The sequence below is a fragment of the Mytilus edulis genome, chromosome 2, assembly GCF_963676685.1.
Source record: "Mytilus edulis chromosome 2, xbMytEdul2.2, whole genome shotgun sequence".
Classification (NCBI taxonomy): domain Eukaryota; kingdom Metazoa; phylum Mollusca; class Bivalvia; order Mytilida; family Mytilidae; genus Mytilus; species Mytilus edulis.
In genome coordinates, this window is record NC_092345.1 from 40,981,999 (window position 1) to 41,002,453 (window position 20,455).

At 32.5% G+C, this 20,455-nt stretch overlaps 1 protein-coding gene across 3 annotated transcripts in view; it reads right to left on the reverse strand.

Annotated features, from left to right (window-relative positions):
- The window catches only part of LOC139510174 (stAR-related lipid transfer protein 3-like), a 137,639-nt gene that overhangs the window by 72,925 nt on the left and 44,259 nt on the right, over positions 1 to 20,455 (reverse strand). For all 3 annotated transcript variants that reach the window (XM_071296532.1, XM_071296530.1, XM_071296531.1), the window contains exons 4-6: positions 11,511 to 11,603; positions 5,425 to 5,502; positions 1,675 to 1,728 (exon numbers count right to left, since the gene is read on the reverse strand). In XM_071296532.1, the coding sequence (XP_071152633.1) occupies positions 1,675 to 1,728; positions 5,425 to 5,502; positions 11,511 to 11,603 (225 nt within the window). The remainder of the gene's footprint in view (positions 1 to 1,674; positions 1,729 to 5,424; positions 5,503 to 11,510; positions 11,604 to 20,455) is intronic.

A 20,455-nucleotide genomic window follows, 5' to 3' on the forward strand; every position in this document is an offset into this window, starting at 1 on the left:
ATTTAACCACTGAAATTGGTTCCATAAAGTCAGGCTCCACAGATTCTGTACCCGATTTGTTAGAGACAGAATGGTTATCGTGTCAGTTATGAATATCCGCTGCATCATCGTCAATGATATCATCACACATCATTACATGAGCCTGAATCTGTATAAACAGTTTACTAATAAACTTTTTTGTTTGTTATTTGTCTTAAAATTGACACGAGACGACAGCGTAAAGTACTCCCCCGTGACTTCATGGATACCTGTAAAACAATTTCCATGTGCTTTATCATTAAATGGTCACATAAACGCTTGACGGGAAGCTAAGAAAAACCGAACTTGAAATGCGTAATTGGCCCAGACTTTAAATCATTTCCGGAAAGGACCCAAAGTTCCGGATCGCGTCAATAGAAGTATTAAAAAAACTTTCTTCAAATTTAAAGCAATAAAATTTTCACAGTCGGGAGGATTTTCAAGGGTCGGTTAGTAAACTGCAAACAAACAATATTTTAATTTAAGCCTTAACTATCAATTGATAAAAACAGCGAAATTTTAAATGAAACAACATAAAGTGAATTTTTCCCATTTTCAGCGAGTATTTTAGTGTTTTTTTTCAAAACGGTAACAACAATTGAGTCTTCCAAAGGAGACTTAATTCCCAAATAATACAACTGATGGTCGCCAATCACAAGCTATTATTCCGCAAGTTTCAACTGGAATAACACTACAGATGCCATGGAATGAGGAGGCACTACTGACTGGACGCAGGGCAAATCGCCCCACACCTAATCACCTCACTTTTTCACCAACTTGCCTAACTTTTAAAAAAAATCACCCAAATCCTGTTAACATTACTCCTGCCAACTTGCCCCACTTCATGAAAATCGCTTATATCTAGATGAATATATAATTTTCGCTCCACTTAAACCAAAACTAATCTACACAGAATACGAAAATTTATTTAATCATTATTTGTTATCATAGCATTTACCGGATTTGTTACTTTTGTCTTTGAATTAAGAATAATTAAGCACTAACCAGCAATCAGTGAAAGACAAATGTTGCTTTCAGAGGATTCCAATGCAGTATCGGCACAATGCAGTATCGGCACTGAATAGTCCGCTTCACTTTACTACCCCAGAACAAAGGCAGACAAGTAAGAGGCGTCACACTTCTTAAATGCCCAAAGATTACTAGGATCCCCACAGAGAGACATTAAAAAAGGGACAAAATAAACGAAATGATATGTAATGTGTTATCATTAAACTGTAGTGGTTTAAGAAATAGGATGCAATATCCAGAATTTGTTGAAATTATTCATTAACATGATTTTATTTGTTTATCTGAATCAAAAACAGATGACTTTGATATAATAGATATACCGGATTATAAATTTACCCTTTTCATAAGAGGGGCGATTAAGTGTGGGGCGATTTGCCAGTGGGGCAATTTATCATGGAATCATAACTGACCCTTCTGGAGTTCATCTCAGCTTTTGGGGGTCTTCCTGTTGCTTATCCTTTAGTTTTCTGTTTAGTAATTGAGGATATCTTTTCACTATTTCTATTTTTGGAAATGTGTAATACATTTTTATTTGACTTACAGTTTTTGATAGCCCCTTGTATCTTCTGCCTCTCTTTCCTTAAGAAAAATGAAATGAAATACAAAACATACATAAAAAATACTTACATTAAACACAAAACATTTTGCCAGCAGGAATGTGCAGGATAATGTAGTTGTAATCTGAATCGAAACAAAAAAAAGTACATGTTTTATAACAGAACAGATTTCCAATGGCATCCTGCATTGCACATTTTTTATCTTTGCAAAGAAAAATTGCAATAACTAATAAATTGCTTCGCTGAGCAAAGCTGGATACCACCGCAGAGGTCCAACCCTGAACAGTTAGGGCAAATTTGGACACAATATTTGCGCTTGATACAGGTCTGAACTTGGATTGTAATTAAGGGCATCCGATACAGTTTCAAGGGAGTTAACTCTTGGCGCGACGTTAAGCGTTTGGATTCCCGCAAAACGTCACTTTTTGCGGGACGTAATGCGTGTAATTTTCCGTAATAAGAAACGTAATGTGGATTTTCCGATGCTCCAATTTCTGTTTCTCCCGCATGCTAACTTCTACACCATTATATTAGTGCATTTGATTCTAAAAGGATAACAGTCTAATAAAATCATAAGAAATAAAACACATTACTGTTTCTGTGAGATCTTCAACAAATTTAACTATCGTAAAGTTAGCAATCTCAAGATGACTGACCCTTTTGATGTTACTAATATAATGCATGTCAATTATCATTTTAATATGAGAAAGACGCTACCTTAAATTCCAGCTTTATACCAAGACTATGTCCAATAAATTGATTGAATGTTGTTTGCTTAACGTCAAGTGGCAAATATTTCATGCATGTTCAGGAAGTATGTCCTACATATGATATAGTTTTGTCTAAAATAAAATAATAAATTCAGATGGAATATATTTATGGAACGATCATTGCACTTCAAAAGATTGGAGGAGGTATGGTATTTTACTAATCCAAACGTCTTGAAAGGCTATTATATTTTTTTTTCTTTCACGCGTCACAGGAAGGCGGACCGTCAAAGCAAAAATTTAATATACCCTTCCTTACTGTCATAATTATTTGGACTACTAGTAGTATTTGTCTTGAAAACATATTCTGATTCCCAAATTGATGTAAAAAATATTCTGTTCAAGCATAGGACATTTTTATTATCATTCATCATCCACAATTTAGTCCGGCTCCGATTTTCTGTCATTTTTTTACAGCACGGAAAACCAACAATGATATTTTAAAACTAATACCGAAAATCTAGGTACAACAAGAAGTAAACTTCCTAACTGATCAATTCATTTATGTTAGATAAATAATGGCATTCCGCTAATATCAACAATGATACAACTTTAATAAAGTTCCTATTTACTCCACGTAACACGTATTTTATCTAACAAAAAGTAAAACGACAAAAAATACTGAACTCCGCAGAAAATTATAAAGACAATAGCCAACAATATGTTTATACGCCCGTACAAATTTTGACGGGACGTATTATGGTATACAAATGTGCGGCGTCCGTCTGTACGTCGTAAAATGGTACAGCATATTATCCTAAAGTCATTAAACTAAATATGGTTGGTTTTTTTCATGATGGTCAAACGATCTGTATATCTTTTTTGTGAACTTTTTGAGTTACAAGACTTTGTAACTAAAACAGGGGGTGTTTTTTCACAGTTCGCGCTGTATCTCAAAAATGATTTTTGATTATTGCTTAAAACCTTACACACTTCTTAGTTACATGAATCTGAAGATCTGTATACTTTTTAGGGACGATTCTTTTATTTTAGAGTTATTGAGTTTATGAAAAAAGAGGGGGTTTTCACATGTCGAGCCGTATCTAAGAAACTATTAATAATTATTGCATAAAATTTAATATACTTGTTAGTTAAATTATTCTATAATATATAGTTATTTACCAATGAAATTATGCATAGGTAATATGTCCAGTCCTTTCGCTATTAATTCAATCGTTTTTGCGAAATCCAAAAATTTCAAAATATGGTCTGGTTTATCTCTCTGGACAAAAGCATCCTTTAGCATATTCCTTGATAAGATTTTGTTTTTGTTTTCTGACAGATATGGTATAATTTTCAATGAGACAACTCTTAACAAGAAACAAACATGCCACAGAAATTAACAACTATAGGTCACCGTACGGTCTTCAACAATGAGCAATGCCCATACCGCATAGTCAACTATAAAAACTGAACTTAAAAATATTTAGGAGCCTCCCAATTTTATTCAATTGTAATCATTGATCAGAATAAAAGTTTAATTTTATGAATAAATGTGAAATTCTAAAAAGTGATTACTGAAACGTGAATAGAAGAATTTAAAGCCAAAGAAGTATTGTAATAAAATAGCAGCCAACCAAACAAAACAAAACAAAAACAAAAAAAAACAACATCTAGAGGTCAACATATGCTATAAATTAATACATAAATTAATGCACGAGTGTGTACAGTACATGTAACCTGTATGTCAAGTTTTAAATTGCCGCGTCTTTAATTTTAAAAGCCGTAAAAATTATCAACAGTCCGTAATCACTTTTCTTGGGATGTTTCTCACTTAGACCACAAACAAAGAGATGTATTTATGATTCACATGATTTTATTTCCGAAAACAATATTACCAATTTTTAGAAAGCTCTTTACAAGCAATTTTTATACATCTGAAAAATGTTGCCGGTAATTTTCAAGTTTACGTCGAAAAAGTCTGCCAACGACGTCGTGCACTTTAGCGCTAACGTTGAGGTTACAAAGGGGGGACGCAATTTTTAGGATAAATCGCGTTTATCATAGAATCCAGCACGGTGACATATATTTTTTATTTCATATTTGGAGAAAGCATGACAAAATGCAGTTCATGCAGAAAAATGATAAAAATGACATTTTCAGAAACACTTTATTGCTATATTTTTTGGATTAAAAAAATCCCACTTTGAGCATCTGGTTCGCAATTTTAAGCAAAGCTTGAAAATTTGTATAGTCATTTGTGTAGGGATTTATTTTTTTCCTTATTGTCACTTATCACAGCTTCAAATTGAACCCGATCTTAATAATTTACGACAAAGAATATTTGCTCCAAAAAATTTATAACATTGTTTAACTTTTTTGCAAAATTGCACCAATCCCCAATTTTCAGCCTCAATTTTCTCGAAAACGAGCACGGTGACCTATGTTTTATTTTGTGTTTTATTTTATAACTCGCCAAGGCCTACAACATATTTAAAAATTAAGGAAATGACATTTTATCGAGAAACTGTATCGGATGCCCTTAAATATATGATACATAATAGGTTTCTGACACAGAATAACTGTAGTCGACAAATTAGAATTGGTTATATAATTTGAATTTATATTCAATTTTTTGCTTTTGTGCATTACACAATGCTGTTGCTAATTGCAGCCCCCCCCCCCCCCAAAAAAAAACAACCAAAAAAACATTTTTTTTCCTAACCATCCCTTTGTGGTTTGGAAACTTGTGCCACAAGTTTGTATAGTTTCAGAGAGATCCATACACTGTTCCACAAGTTATTGTCTGGAAACTCTAAAAATGCTTATTTGGGCCCCTTTTTGGCCCCTTATTCCTAATTCCTGAACCATAACCCCCAAAATCCCAACCTTTCTTTAGTGGTTATAAACCTGTGTTTAAATTTCCTAGATTTCTATTAACTCATACTTAAGTATTCGCCATGAAACCAAATGTCTTCGGATGACGCTAACAACAATGATGAAGTGCTACCAATATATGACTGCAAAAAATTTTGCAGTTGTATAAAAATAATTGAACAAATTCATTAATATTGCATTAATATCAAAAAGAGACATATATATGTATAACTTACTGCTATCATCCACCAATGATTTATTCTAAATAATGCATATGCTAGTAACAACAGGGTGAGTCTAACTGTTGACAGCATCTGAAAAACAGGAACATCATTGGGAACTTAAAACTATAAAACACTTAAAACAATATATACGGTTCATTCATTTTGTCATTACTCTGGACAGCGAATCTGAAGTCTAATGTTTTGAGAATGATATATTCTCTTCACGTAAACATTGCATATAATCTTAATAGGGATTTTAAAATGTTCTGTGAAAAGACAAACTAGATACTCCTTGGCTAAACATATTTCAGTTATACACGTTTTATGTATTTATATTATTTCTACATTTTTTCACATTCATTGAATATAAATTTTTTCAGAAACATAAATTACTTATTTTCAAAATCACACATATCTATACAGATGTCACATCTGGCTTTTCAAAACTCAAATGTCTAGATAATACTGACTTATTGATTAATCCATATAATTCACATAATTTGGAAAGGAAACCAGAACTTTACTGTTTTTGCAATTTATGAATCGAACTCAGCTAGATCAGTTCATGTTATGCCAAAAAATGGAAATGAGGAATATGTCAAATAGACAACAACCTGACCCTAGAGCAGAAAACAGATAAAGACCATAAATCAGTCTTCAACATCGCAAGAAAACCTGCACATGTGGGCTTATCTACTGGTCTCCAAACAAAAAATGTGTACTAGTTCAGTAAAAATGAAAGTCACATTAAACTCCAAAAAAATAAAAAACATACAAGACTATCAAAAGCCAGAGGATCCTGACTTCAGACAGATGCAAAAGTGCTGCAGGGTTAAATATTTAAGTGCAATCTCTTCTCTCCCTTTATACCTATGTAGAATACACAAACACACATTAATACGCACTGTAAAACTCAGAGTTTATAAGAAGTCTTCTAATAGTCAGATGTCAGAATATAGGTACCAGAAGAAACTGAGCAAAATGATATATAAATTAACAAAGGATATGCGACCATTAATTAGCATGCTAACTCCAGACCTCAATTAAACTGATTGAAAGAAAATGCCTTCATCATATGAAAATCAAGCTCAATCCCTCCTGTTGGGAGTTTAGTATCATACCATCATAAAATATATGAGAAGAACATAACCCTTATCATGCCAACAACTGGTTTTGGAATAAATGTGTTCATGTGAAATACCTGAACATATAAGATGTCTGCATGTTGATTTTGACCATCTAAAACTGGATAAATAACAATAGGAATGAAATATCATCTCTTTTATCATAAATTTTATCATTTCAAGCATGTTTATGATGCACAGTAAGAATTACAATTATTTGATGATATATAAATCTCCATAGTGAACAAAAATGTTATATAGTAAATGTTCAAGTGCAGTTATCGTATCAAAGCAGGTCCAATTGACAAAGTTGTTTGTTGTTACTAAAATAACCATAAAAGAGTTTGAACGTATTAATTTGCATTCTGACTTTTTATATCGCTGCAATACAACATCTATGTTACATCTAATTGTAAAATGGAAAATAGTATTTATATTCTTCCTTGCAGAACTTACAAGCTACAATATATGTTGGTGAAACAGAAACTTAATTCAACATTAGACTTAATAATCACCGGTCTTTTTATACCAAAGGAAGAAATGCCAATCATGAGACATCTTAAGAACAGGACATGTACACATTTAAAAATACCTCCTTTCAAATAATAAGGTAATCCAAAATGGTGACACCTAAAGTTGAAATCTGGATGCATCTGATAAACTACGTACTCTTGAACCCGATGGACTGAATGAGAGAGACCAAAAACAAAGGAATAAATCCTGAACTTGTACTATTTAACTAACACAATATTTGTTTTGATTAAAGAATCGCAAAGTGCAATAAGCTGGATAACCATACAATATAAATGCCCACTGGATCTCAGTGTGTTAGAGGTACAGAGTTAATATAAATACTTATATGAGTCTGGAAATTACACCCAACAGTGTTAGAATTAGATTTTTATGCTGACAAATTTTTGTCCATCAATGAGATTCCAGCTCTTTAGACCACACGACTACATCTGCTATATAAAAATATGTAACTTCAATAGTCGTAGTGTTACCTTGTCATGGAAGGCGAATCTAGAGATGGACATTAGGCAAGTGTTTTTATTTGTCAGCAATCTATATATATATTTATAAATATAAAGTGCCTAGAAAATCAACCTAACGATGTTAGAGTAGATTTGATTCGTAACTTCCTCATCGACCGGGGCTGGAAGCTGTACTTTTTATTTCTAACTTCTACGACAACAACTCCTAGCATTATGCAGAGACCTTATCACCTCCTCTAACTCTAGCTCATAAAAATAAGCTTTCGTTTTAGGAGGTGTTACCTTCTCGTAGGAATTAAAAAAGGATCTCTGATACAATACATGAAGTATTCTTTTTTAATGTACAGAAATGATCATCTACTCATCTCTTCAGTATAATTAAAGGATGCTTATCTATTTTTAGAAGCATACAATCGCTGTAAATAAATATATGTATATGTCTGTCTGTGTGTAGTGACAACTGCAAATTATACCTTGTCCATCGGATTTCTTATGATTCAGAAATACCAGGTATTAGAATATGTTTAAAGTGCCTTAAATAAAAAAGGTTCCAGCCCCAGTCTGGGAGGAAGTTACAAATCAAATCTACTCTAAAATCATTAGGTTGATTTTCTAGGCACTTTATACATATTCTAACACCTGGTATTTCTTAATCACAAGAAATCCGATGGACAAGGTATATTTTGCAGTTGTCACTACACATAGGCAGACATATACATATATTTATATATATAAAGTGCCTAGAAAATCAACCTAATGATGTTAGATTAGATTTGATTCGTGACTTCCTCACTGGCGCCGGGGCTGAAACCTGTAATTTTTTTCTAACTTCTACGACAACACCGACTAGCATTGCGCAGAGACCTTATCCCCTCCTCTAACTCTAGCTTATAAAAATAAGCTTTCGTTTTGGGAGGTGTTACCTGCTTGTAGGAATTAAACAAGGATCTCTGATACAATACACGAAGTATTTATTTTTAGTGTACAGAAATGATCATCTACTCATCTCTTCAGTATAATTGCAGGATGCTAATCTATTAATAGAAGCATACAATCACTGTAAATAAATATATGTATATGTCTGTCTGTGTGTAGTGACAACTGCAAATTATACCTTGTCCATCAGATTTCTTATGATTAAGAAATACCAGGCCTAAGAATATGTATAAAGTGCCTAGGAAATAAACCTAACGATGTTAGAGTAGATTTGATTCGTAACTTCCTCCTCGGCACCGGGGCTGGAACCTGTACTTTTTTCTAACTTCTACGACTACACCGCCTAGCATTGCGCAGAGACCTTTTCTCCTCCTCTAACTCTAGCTTATAACAAGAGTGCACACGCTGAAATGTCTCGCCTTCTATACTAATCATTGATATTATGTTGATAGTCCTAAGTATAAAGCTAAGCTTTATTACAACTGTCACATAAACTTAACATTAACCAAGATAACTAAACAAAGACCAATTAACCTTGAAAAAGAGGTCCAGGTCAGATGAACCATGCCAGGCAGACAGGTACAGCTAACAATGCTTCTATACAACATATATAGTCGACACATTACTTATAGTTTAAGAAAAATAGACCAAAACACAAAAACTTAACACTGTGCAATGAACCGTGAAAATGAGGTCACGGTTAAATAAAACCTGCTTAACTGACATAAAGATCATAAAATATTTCCATACACCAAATATAGTTGACTAATGGCATATAGCATTAGATAAAATGACCAAAACTCAAAAACTTAACTTTGACCACTCAACCATGAAAATGAGGTCAAGGTCACATGACATCTGCCCGCTAGACATGTACACTTAACAATCATTCCATACACCAAATATAGTAGACCTATTGCATATGGTATGAGAAAAACAGACCAAAACACAAAAATTTAACTATAACCACTGAACCATGAAAATGAGGTCAAGGTCAGATGACACCTGCCAGTTGGACATGTACACCTTACAGTCCTTCCATACACCGAATATACATGCCCTATTGCTTATAGTATCTGAGATATGGACTTGACCACCAAAACTTAACCTTGTTCACTGATCCATGAAATGAGGTCGAGGTCAAGTGAAAACTGTCTGACAGACACAAGGACCTTGCAAGGTACGCACATATCAAATATAGTTATCCTATTACTTATAATAAGAGAGAATTCAACATTACAAAAAATTTGAACTTTTTTTTCAAGTGGTCACTGAACCATGAAAATGAGGTCAAGGACATTGGACATGTGACTGACGGAAACTTCGTAACATGAAGCATCTATATACAAAGTATGAAGCATCCAGGTCTTCCACCTTCTAAAATATAAAGCTTTTAAGAAGTGAGCTAACGCCGCCGCCGCCGCTGGATCACTATCCCTATGTCGAGCTTTCTGCAACAAAAGTTGCAGGCTCGACAAAAATAAGCTTTCGTTTCGGGAGACGTTACCTGCTTGTAGGATTTAAACAAGGATAAAATTGAGAATGGAAATGGGGAATGTGCCAAAGAGACAACAACCCGACCACAGAAAAAAACAACAGCAGAAGGTCATCTCTGATACAATACACGAAGTATTTATTTTTAGTGTACAGAAATGATCATCTACTCATCTCTTCAGTATAATTGCAGGATGCTAATCTATTAATAGAAGCATACAATCACTGTAAATAAATATATGTATATGTCTGTCTGTGTGTAGTGACAACTGCAAATTATACCTTGTCCATCGGATTTCTTATGATTAAGAAATACCAGGCCTCTTAATCATAAGAAATCTGATGGACAAGGTATAATTTGCAGTTGTCACTACACACAGACAGACATATACATATATTTATATATATAGATATAGAATTTGTCTAAATAACAGCCCAACAATGTTCGATCTGTAAGTTTGTGTTAGCAGATTTTTTGTTCTTCCGTGGCCAGGATTCGAACTTGTGCTACTGAGATATCGTGACATCAAATTGTGTTGCACTGTGCCTGACGCGCTAGACCAAAATAGAAATAATTAAAATGACTATCTAAATTTAATCAAAACTGAAAATTTCTTTTTTTATACCTATTGATACATCTATTTCACAGCAACTTGAATGATTTAAACTACCAAATAACCTGTATTTTTTAAGATCAATATATCATTGAGTTAGATGGGCTGATCAGGCCAGTCAAGGCTTAATTTAAAGGTCAAGACTGGTCAAGGCTGGTTCAGCCTTCGTCGAGACCATTTCAAAATTGATTATCAAGCACTGAATCAGACTTATTAAGTATAGTCAAGACCGTAATTGAGTACAGTTAAGAACTATTGAAATAATGTAGTCTAGTCGAGTCTAGCCATGCTAGTCAAGTAAAATCTGTGCTCAACCTAATTGGTCGAGCACAAAATATGTTTTTTCAGACTGAGCAGTTTGTAGTGATAAGGCATCTATATATATTTCTTGTGTACAATTTGGAAATTAGTATGGCGTTCCTTATCACTGGACTGGTATATATTTGTTTAGGGGCCAGCTGAAGGACGCCTCCGGGTGCGGGAATTTCTCGCTACATTGAAGACCTGTTGGTGACCCTCTGCTGTTGTTTTTTATTTGGGCGGGTTGTTGTCTCTTTGACACATTCCCCTATTCCATTCTCAATTTTAAAGTATGAAGCATCCAGGTCTTCCACCTTCTAGAATATAAATAAAATTGAGAATGGAAATGGGGAATGTGTCAAAGAGACAACAACCTGACCATAGAGCAAACAATAGCCGAAGGCTACCAATGGGTTATAAATGCAGTAAGAAACTTCAACACCAGGAGGAGTCCTTCAGTTGGTCCTAAATAAATATGTATACTAGTTCAGTGATAATGGAAGTCTTACTAAATTAAAAGCTTTGAGGAAGTAAGCTAATGTTGCCACCACATGATCACTATCCCTATATCAGGCTTTCTGCGACATAAGTTGCAGGCTTGACAAAAATGGGCAATGAGTAACTTCAGTACTTACAACTATATCAAATAGTGATTTATTAATGTCATATCTTTGTACTTGGTCTATAAACTGGTCCCATCTATTATCAACACCTGATGTTGGTAGTAACTGTAAATGAAAATGTTTAATAATTAATTCATTGTCACTTCTAATATTGCATCAAATAACCATAAAACTTATGTAACACATTCAAAATAAATTGACTGGCATTATGTAAGTTGAATAGTGATGACAGAAAATATTGAGTGGGTTATATTACAGTTGGTACATACCTTTTAATGATTTATATTTTTGGCATAACTGTAACATATCAAACATATCATAGACTTGTCTACACTTACAACTGGATAGAACCTTATACCCATTCTGTATTTTTAAAATTATGGTATATTTATTCTTGAGATAACTTCTCTTATGTGTGCCATATCATTCTCTCAATTTAAGGCCAGTTTATGTCCTACAATTCTAATAAAACGCACACCACCTATTCTTTGCCCCATTACTTTCTGTTTTCAATTTTTCTTTCAATAGATATAGGAAGATGTGGTATGAGTGCCAATGAGACAACTCTCCATCCAAGTCACAATTTATAAAAGTAAACCATTATAGGTCAAGGTACAGTCTTCAACAGGGAGCCTAGGTTCACACCGAACAGCAAGCTATAAAAGGCCCCAAAAATTACAAGTGTAAAACCATTCAAACAGGAAATTCTAATATGACGTCCTATTATCGTCAACTGGTATAATCACTATACATCTACCTTTAGCGCAAACGCAGTAATACACAAAAACGGCTGTTCTGCGTTACGACCAACTTATTTTTACTACCAGATATTCTTAATTTTCGACATCAAAAACCCCATTTTACGTAGGCCAAGATTCAGATACAATATATTTATCTCTATTCTACAGCAAAATAAACAACGTCCATTTCAATCTATATTTCATGGTAAAATTTCATAAAATGAAAATTAAGCGAAATGATGTTATTGTCTTGGCATGGCAACGAAACAAGGTGACGTCACAAGTATGTCTCTGTAAACAAAAAATCAAACTTAAATATATTATATACATCATGTTTAACTTTGCCTATATATATTGTTTGAAGATGTCAATCTTAATTACAAAGTTTGGGTAAACATTTATACAAATAAAGCAAGCATGCAAATACAGGGCGTTTTAAAGCTTCTTGTTCGCCTCAGAACGAATAAAATTACATTGGAAGAAAATACATAAGTGAACCAGATGCTCCGCAGGGCGTAGCTTTATACGACCGCAGAGGTTGAACCCTGAACGGTTAGGGCAAGTATGGACACAACATTCAAGCTGGATTCAGCTCTAAATTTGGATTGTGATTAAATAGTTGACACAGCATAGGTTTCTGACACAGAATGAATGTGTTCTAATGAACTTAAAATTTTTGTTTCTCTTAGAGCAATTCACTATGCTGTTGAATATTAATCCTCTCAAAAAAATGTTTGAAGAAATTTTCTTTTTTATTTATGAAATTTCAAATGAGAAAAATTGAACCCAATTTTTTTAATCACATCCCCCTTTCCCTTATTCCAAAACTAATCTCAATTAAAATTTCTAATGGAGTTTGCAACAATAACTACTCATTTAAATACATCATAAAATATTAAGATGTAAAAAAACTGCTTGTTATCACTGAATGGTAAAGATTATTTTAATTTATCAGTTGGTAGTAAAAAGTGAATATACATTGTATATTGTATATAACAAAGATTTAAGTTGATTCTGGACAAAGAAAGATAACTCAAATTAAAAAAAAATCTTGCTATTGCACAATATTTTGCAATTAGATATTTCTTGCTTACTATTCTGGACAAAGAAAGATAACACTAATTAATTTTTTTTTTGATATTTCACAATATTGTGCAATTAGATATTTCTTGCCATTGCGCAATACTGTGCAATTGAAAAGACTTGCTATTGCACAATACTTAATATAATAATTTTAGATCCTGATTTGGACCAACTTGAAAACTGGGCCCATAATAAAAAATCTAAGTACATTTTTGAATTCAGCATATCAAAGAACTTCAAGATTTCAATTTTTGTTAAAATCAGACTAAGTTTAATTTTGGACCCTTTGGACTTTAGTGTAGACCAATTTGAAAACAGGACCAAAAATGAAGAATCTACATACACAGTTAGATTTGGTATATCAAAGAACCCCATTTATTCAATTTTTGATGAAATCAAACAAAGTTTAATTTTGGACCCCGATTTGGACCAACTTGAAAACTGGGCCAATAATCAAGAATCTAAGTACATTTTTAGATTCAGCATATCAAAGAACCTAACTGATTCATTTTTTGTCAAAATCAAACTAAGTTTAATTTTGGACCCTTTGGACCTTAATGTAGACCAATTTGAAAACGGGACCAAAAGTTAAGAATCTACATACACAGTCATGACAGTTAGATTCAGCATATCAAAGAACCCCAATTATTCAATTTTGATGAAATCAAACAAAAGTTTAATTTTGGACCCTTTGGGCCCCTTATTATGTTGGGACCAAAACTCCCAAAATCAAACCCAACCTTTCTTTTATGGTCATAAACCTTGTGTTTAAATTTCATAGATTTCTATTTACTTATACTAACGTTATGGTGCGAAAACCAAGAAAAATGCTTATTTGGGTCCCTTTTTGGCCCCTAATTCCTAAACTGTTGGGACCTAAACTCCCAAAATCAATACCAACCTTCCTTTTGTAGTCATTAACATTGTGTTTAAATTTCATTGATTTCTATTTACTTAAACTAATGTTATTGTGCGAAAACCAAGAATAATGCTTATTTGGGCCCTTTTTTGGCCCCTAATTCCTAAACTGTTGAGACCAAAACTCCCAAAATCAATCCCAACCGTTCTTTTGTGGTCATAAACCTTGTGTCAAAATTTCATAGATTTCTATTAACTTAAACTAAAGTTATAGTGCGAAAACCAAGAAAATGCTTATTTGGGCCCTTTTTGGCCCCTAATTCCTAAAATGTTGGGACCAAAACTCCCAAAATCAATACCAACCTTCCTTTTGTGGTCATAAACCTTGTGTTAAAATTTCATAGATTTCCATTCACTTTTACTAAAGTTAGAGTGCGAAAACTAAAAGTTTTCGGACGCCGGACGACGACGACGACGACGACGACGACGCCGATGCGGTCGTATAAAAATGCGATTAAAAAAAATTATCATTGAATAATATAATATTACTAATACATGTATTATCAAAATTGGGTAAAACAAAACAGCCAAAACAGTATCGTATGTATAGGGCTTTCACGGATAGCAAAATTACTAAATTTGTTCTATTAGAATCGAAATAATTCATGGCAGCCGTAGAATTGTTTTCATTTAACCATGGGTTGGGCATTTATATTCTTATTTTAAGTTTAAGCATGGTTAAAGAGGCTCATGTTTCTAAATATTCTATTAGTGATCACTATCCAATATGTATGACAAGACAAGAGAAATTGTATGATAAAAAACATTCTCATTCAACAATCACTTATAGAAATTAGACTTTTAATGAGCAAAATTATTTAAAAGATTTAAAAAGTGCACCTTTTCAACATATTGAATTTGAAAATGACCCATCTGTTTGTATTGAAATGTGGTACAACATTTTTAATAATATTTTAAATAAACATGCCCCTATTATGAAAAAGAGGGTAAAAAAAGACAGACAGCCTGAATGGTACAATAAAGAAATCTCATATGCAAGAAAAATGAGAGATAAATATCACTCACTGGGAATGTGGGCTGAATATAGATTCTGGAGAAACAGAACAAAACATATTATGGATAAATCTTAACAGAAGTATTATAATGATATGATAAAAGACTCAAAAGATTCTAAGACACTATGGAAATGTATTCACAGCCTAAATCCATCTAATCCATCAAAACCACATGAACTTATTACAACTGGAGACCATAAAACAACCCATCATAAAAAAATTGCTAATACGTTCAATAATTATTTCACCTCATGTGTTGAAAAATTAAGGCATAGTAGGGCACCAAGCAACTCAAATTTTAATACTCTGACAAACTATGTACAAATGAAATTCTTGAAAAAAAGGCATAATAAATTCATCATTCCTTCAGAACTATTTGCTGAAATAACTAAACTAGATGTTAAGACATCTTCTGGTACTGACAATATAGGTCCAAAGATTTTAAAACTTAGTGCTCCTTTCATAGCATCTTCCTTAACATACATTTTTAATCGAATGATTGATACTGGTATTTATCCATCTGTTTTAAAAAAAAATGCCAAAGTAGCTCCTATTTTCAAATCTGGTGAAAAAATGTAGCTAGCAATTACAGACCAATATCTGTTTTGCCAACATTATCAAAATTAATTGAGAGACATGTATCGAAACATCTGTATAAATATTTGACAAAGTTTGATATTTTACACCCTTCCCAGTCTGGTTTTAGAACCAACCATTCATGTCAAACTGTCCTCATTAATATTATTGATAAATGGCTACACGAAATGAATAATGGAAATATCAATTTGGCAGTCCTCTTGGATTTTAAGAAAGCTTTTGATGTTGTTGATCATGAAATTCTATGTAAAAAAACTTCTAATTTATGGCTTCCATGAAGATACTGTTGATTTTTTAAAATCATATTTGAGTGAAAGAACACACCAAGTTCATATAAATAATCAGTTTTCTGATAAAAAGTTTATAAATTTTGGTGTTCCACAGGGCTCAATACTTGGTCCCATTTTGTTTGTTTTGTTCATAAATGACCTTCCAATACACATCAAAAACTGCCATACAGACTTGTATGCTGATGACACAACTATGCATACATCAGGAAAGACTATTGGTGATATGCAATTAAAAGTACAAGATGATCTCCAATGTGTTGAAAAATGGTGTCATGAAAATAGCATGTTCATAAATTCGGATAAGACGAAATGTATGGTTATAGATACAAGACAAAGGCTGCGTTTAAATCAAGCAGATCCAGTTCTAACTATTGATAATAATATTCTTCAAAAATCATCAATTGAAAAACTTTTAGGTGTTAGAATTGACTCAAATCTGTCCTGGACAGGTCATATTAATTACTTATGTTCATCAATATCATCTAGAATTTTTTTACTCTCTAAAATCAAGAAATTTCTAAATATTGATCTAAGAAAATTATTTTATAATGGTTATATTCTCCCACTGATAGATTATTGTTGTATTATTTGGAGTGGTTGTGCTAAAAATTTGTAAGGGTTCCGCGGAACCCAGTGTCTCGCCTACTTTTGCTGTAAATCGCAGGCTCAACAAAAATGAGGAAAAACATCAATAAAAATATTCCTCTTGATACTATCTTATGATTGTAAGAAGCTTCTGTCCAAGTTTGGTAAAAATTTAGGATAGTTAATGAATCTAATAAATGTTTTGAAAACTTTAACTGCAGACTGTATGTAATGTTAACTGGAAGAAAATCTAAGTCCATTTAAAAGTAAAATACAGAAAAAATGGAGTTATCTTTTTACAAAATTTACTTCTGGATACTATCTTATGATCATAAATAAGCTTCTGTCCAAGTTTTGTACAAACCAAGGATAGCTTAAGAAAGTTATTAAAATTTTAAAAACTTTAACCACTGAGTGAATGTAATGTTTCCCCGCAGAAAAACTAAGTCCATTTAAAAGTGAAATACAGAAAAAATGGATTTATTTTTTTACAAAATTTACATCTGGATACTATCTTATGATCATAAACAAGCTTCTGTCCAAGTTTTGTACAAACCAAGGATAGTTTAAGAAAGTTATTAAAACTTTAAAAACTTTAACCATAGAGTGAATGTAATGTTTCCCCGCAGAAAAAACTAAGTCATTTATAAGTAAAATACGGAACAAATGGAATTTTATTTTTACAAAATTTACATCTGGATACTATCTTATGATCATAAACAAGCTTCTGTCCAAGTTTGGTAGAATTCCAGTATAGTTTAAGAAAGTTATTAAAATTTCAAAAACTTTAACCACAGAGTGAATATTTGTGGACGCCACCGACGCCGCCGACGACGACGGAATGTAGGATCGCTTAGTCTCGCTTTTTCGACTAAAGTCGAAGGCTTGACAAAAATGAGCTAGTCAGAATAATAAAATTGCAGAAAAGGGCTGCAAGACTTATTTTAGATGCTAATCCACTTTCATCATCAGCTCCACTGTTTAAACAGCTTGGGTGGATGACAGTAGAGAACAGAATCTCATACCACAAATCAGTTTTGATGCATAAATGCCTTAAGATTTTGAAGCCCCTGTATATCTCACTGAAAAGTTTATAGAAATGCCAGAAATAAACCAATATTGTTTGAGAAATGCCTCTTGCAAAAATTTACAAGTTCCAAAAGCTAAAACAGAGCTTTATAAGAAATATTTATATATTCAGGATCTATTTTATGGAATAACTTACCAATATCCCTGAAAAAATCAACCTCAAGTACAAGCTCATTCAAAAAAGATTTAAAAAATTACTTGATGGAACATTAAAGAAGCTGTGCGTTTTTTATATGCATAATAATTTTTACACACTTACTCAAACTTATGATATTGTTGATGCCAATACTATACATGTCATATATGAATTTGTAACTTTTACCTGTTTTGAAAATTGTATATTTCATATAACAATTTTTTATTTCATTATTCATGTATGTGTGTCTGTTTGATATTTTGTAATTGTTTGTTATATTTCATTGTATTTCATGAGGGCCTCAGGGAAGATTAGCTTTACAGCTAACTGTGTAACCCTCTTTAAATAAAGAATTATTATTATTATTATTATTATTTTACCCCTCGCTAACGCTCAGGGTAAAATAATCGAATATAAATGCCCAACCCATGGTTAAATGAAAAAATAAGAATATAAATGCCCAACCCATGGTTAAATGAAAAAATAAGAATATAAATGCCCAACCCATGGTTAAATGAAAAAAAATCTAAGGCTGTCATGAATTCTTTCTCAAATAAACGGTCTTATCTATATATAAAACGAGAAACCAAAAAACACTTATGAACCACATAAATTAACGTTGGAAAAAAACTATTTAACATTTTCCTTTTTTTGCTTTTGAGCAATACACTATGCTGTGCAAAATTAATCGCTTGAAAACAAATTTTTGAAGAAATTTCCTTTTTAATTTCTGAAAAAAATTGTGACCCCCCACCCCTTCCTTATTTTTATTCACCTACCCCTTTCCATTATTTCAAAAATAATCTCAATTCAAATTTCTAATGGAGTTTGCAACATTAACTACTCATTTAAATTCATCATAAAATATTAAAATATAAAATGACATAAAGTCATGGTTAAAATTAATATTATTTAATTGTAACTTCTAAAAATAAATTTACAGCTATAATGATCTCAAGACAATAATAATTTTCTAGAAACAGTTTGAAAATTCATATTAGAACTAGCAAAAAAAATGCAAAGAGTACCAACATAAAGAAACAAAGCTAAAGTAATTGTCCATTAACCAGGAAACCCTTGTTTTCCCACTTTTTTTCCCCCTATTTCATAAACAGATTGAGTCATTACTCAACAACTCCAATCCTAATCATCCTTTTGTGGTGTGGAAACTTGTGATACAATTTCAGGCAATTCTACACACTGTTCCACAAGTTATTGTCTGGACACTAGAAAAATGCTTATTTGGGCCCCTTTTATACCCCTTATTCCTAAACTAAGGGAACATAACCCCAAATCAATCCAAACCTTCCTTTTTGTGGTTTCAAACTTTGTGTTAAAATTTCAAATATTTATATTTACTAATACTTAAGTTATTGGCAAATTTCCAATTATGCTAAAATTATTGGCAAGGCAAATATCCAATGAAGTTTATTATACTGAAGTTATTGGAAAATTTCCAATTATGCTAAAATTATTGGCAAGGCAAATATCCAATGAAGTTTATTATACTGAAGTTATTGGAAAATTTCCAATGAAGTTTATTAATACTGAAGTTATATGTATTGGCAAATTTCAAATACACATATTTAAAAGTAGTGAGAAGTAGTTCAAATATTACTTTTGGATTACCTTTCGTACACTGCTTTCAAATTGTCTTAACTGTCCTTTAACCAGAAAAAAACCCTTGTTTTTCCCCTTTTTGCCCCTAATTCATAAATGGTTTGAGCCATAACCCCCCCCCCCCCCCAAAGTCAATCCTAACCATCCTTTTGTAGTATGGAATCTTGTGGTATAATTTCAGAAAGATTCATACACTTTTACACAAGTTATTGTCTTGAAACTACAAAAATGCTTGTTTTTGGCCCTTTTTTTGCCCTTTATTCCTTGACTGTTTGCCACCTAACCCTTAAAATAAATCCCAACCTTCTACTCATAAATTTAACATCGTGGTACAATTTCAGAGCAATTGAAATACTTATACACAACTTATTGTCCTGAAACTAGATAAATGCTTGTTTTGGGCCCCTTTGGACCCCTGATTCCTAAACCTTAGGGACCATAACCCCCAAATTCAATCCCAAGCTTCCTTTTGTGCTTATTAACATTGTGTTAAAATTTTATTCATTTCTATTTACTTATACTAAAGTAATTATCCGGAAACCATCCATTTTCGGATGCCGATGACGACGGCATACCAATATACTACCGCAAACATTTTGCGGTAGTATAAATATCCAGGAAAGTTTATGAATCTAATAAAAGTTTTTATTAACTTTAAATGCAGACTGTATGTAATGTTAACTGGAAGAAAAACTGATTCAGTGGTTGTCAATCGTTGATGTGTAACATATTTGTTTTTCCTTCATTTTTTTTTACAAAAATTAGGCATTAGTTTTCTCGTTTGAATTGTTTTACATTTATCATTTTCAAAGACTTTTATAGCTGACTATGCAGTATGGGCTTTCCTCATTGTTGATGTCCATACAGTGACCTATGATAGTTG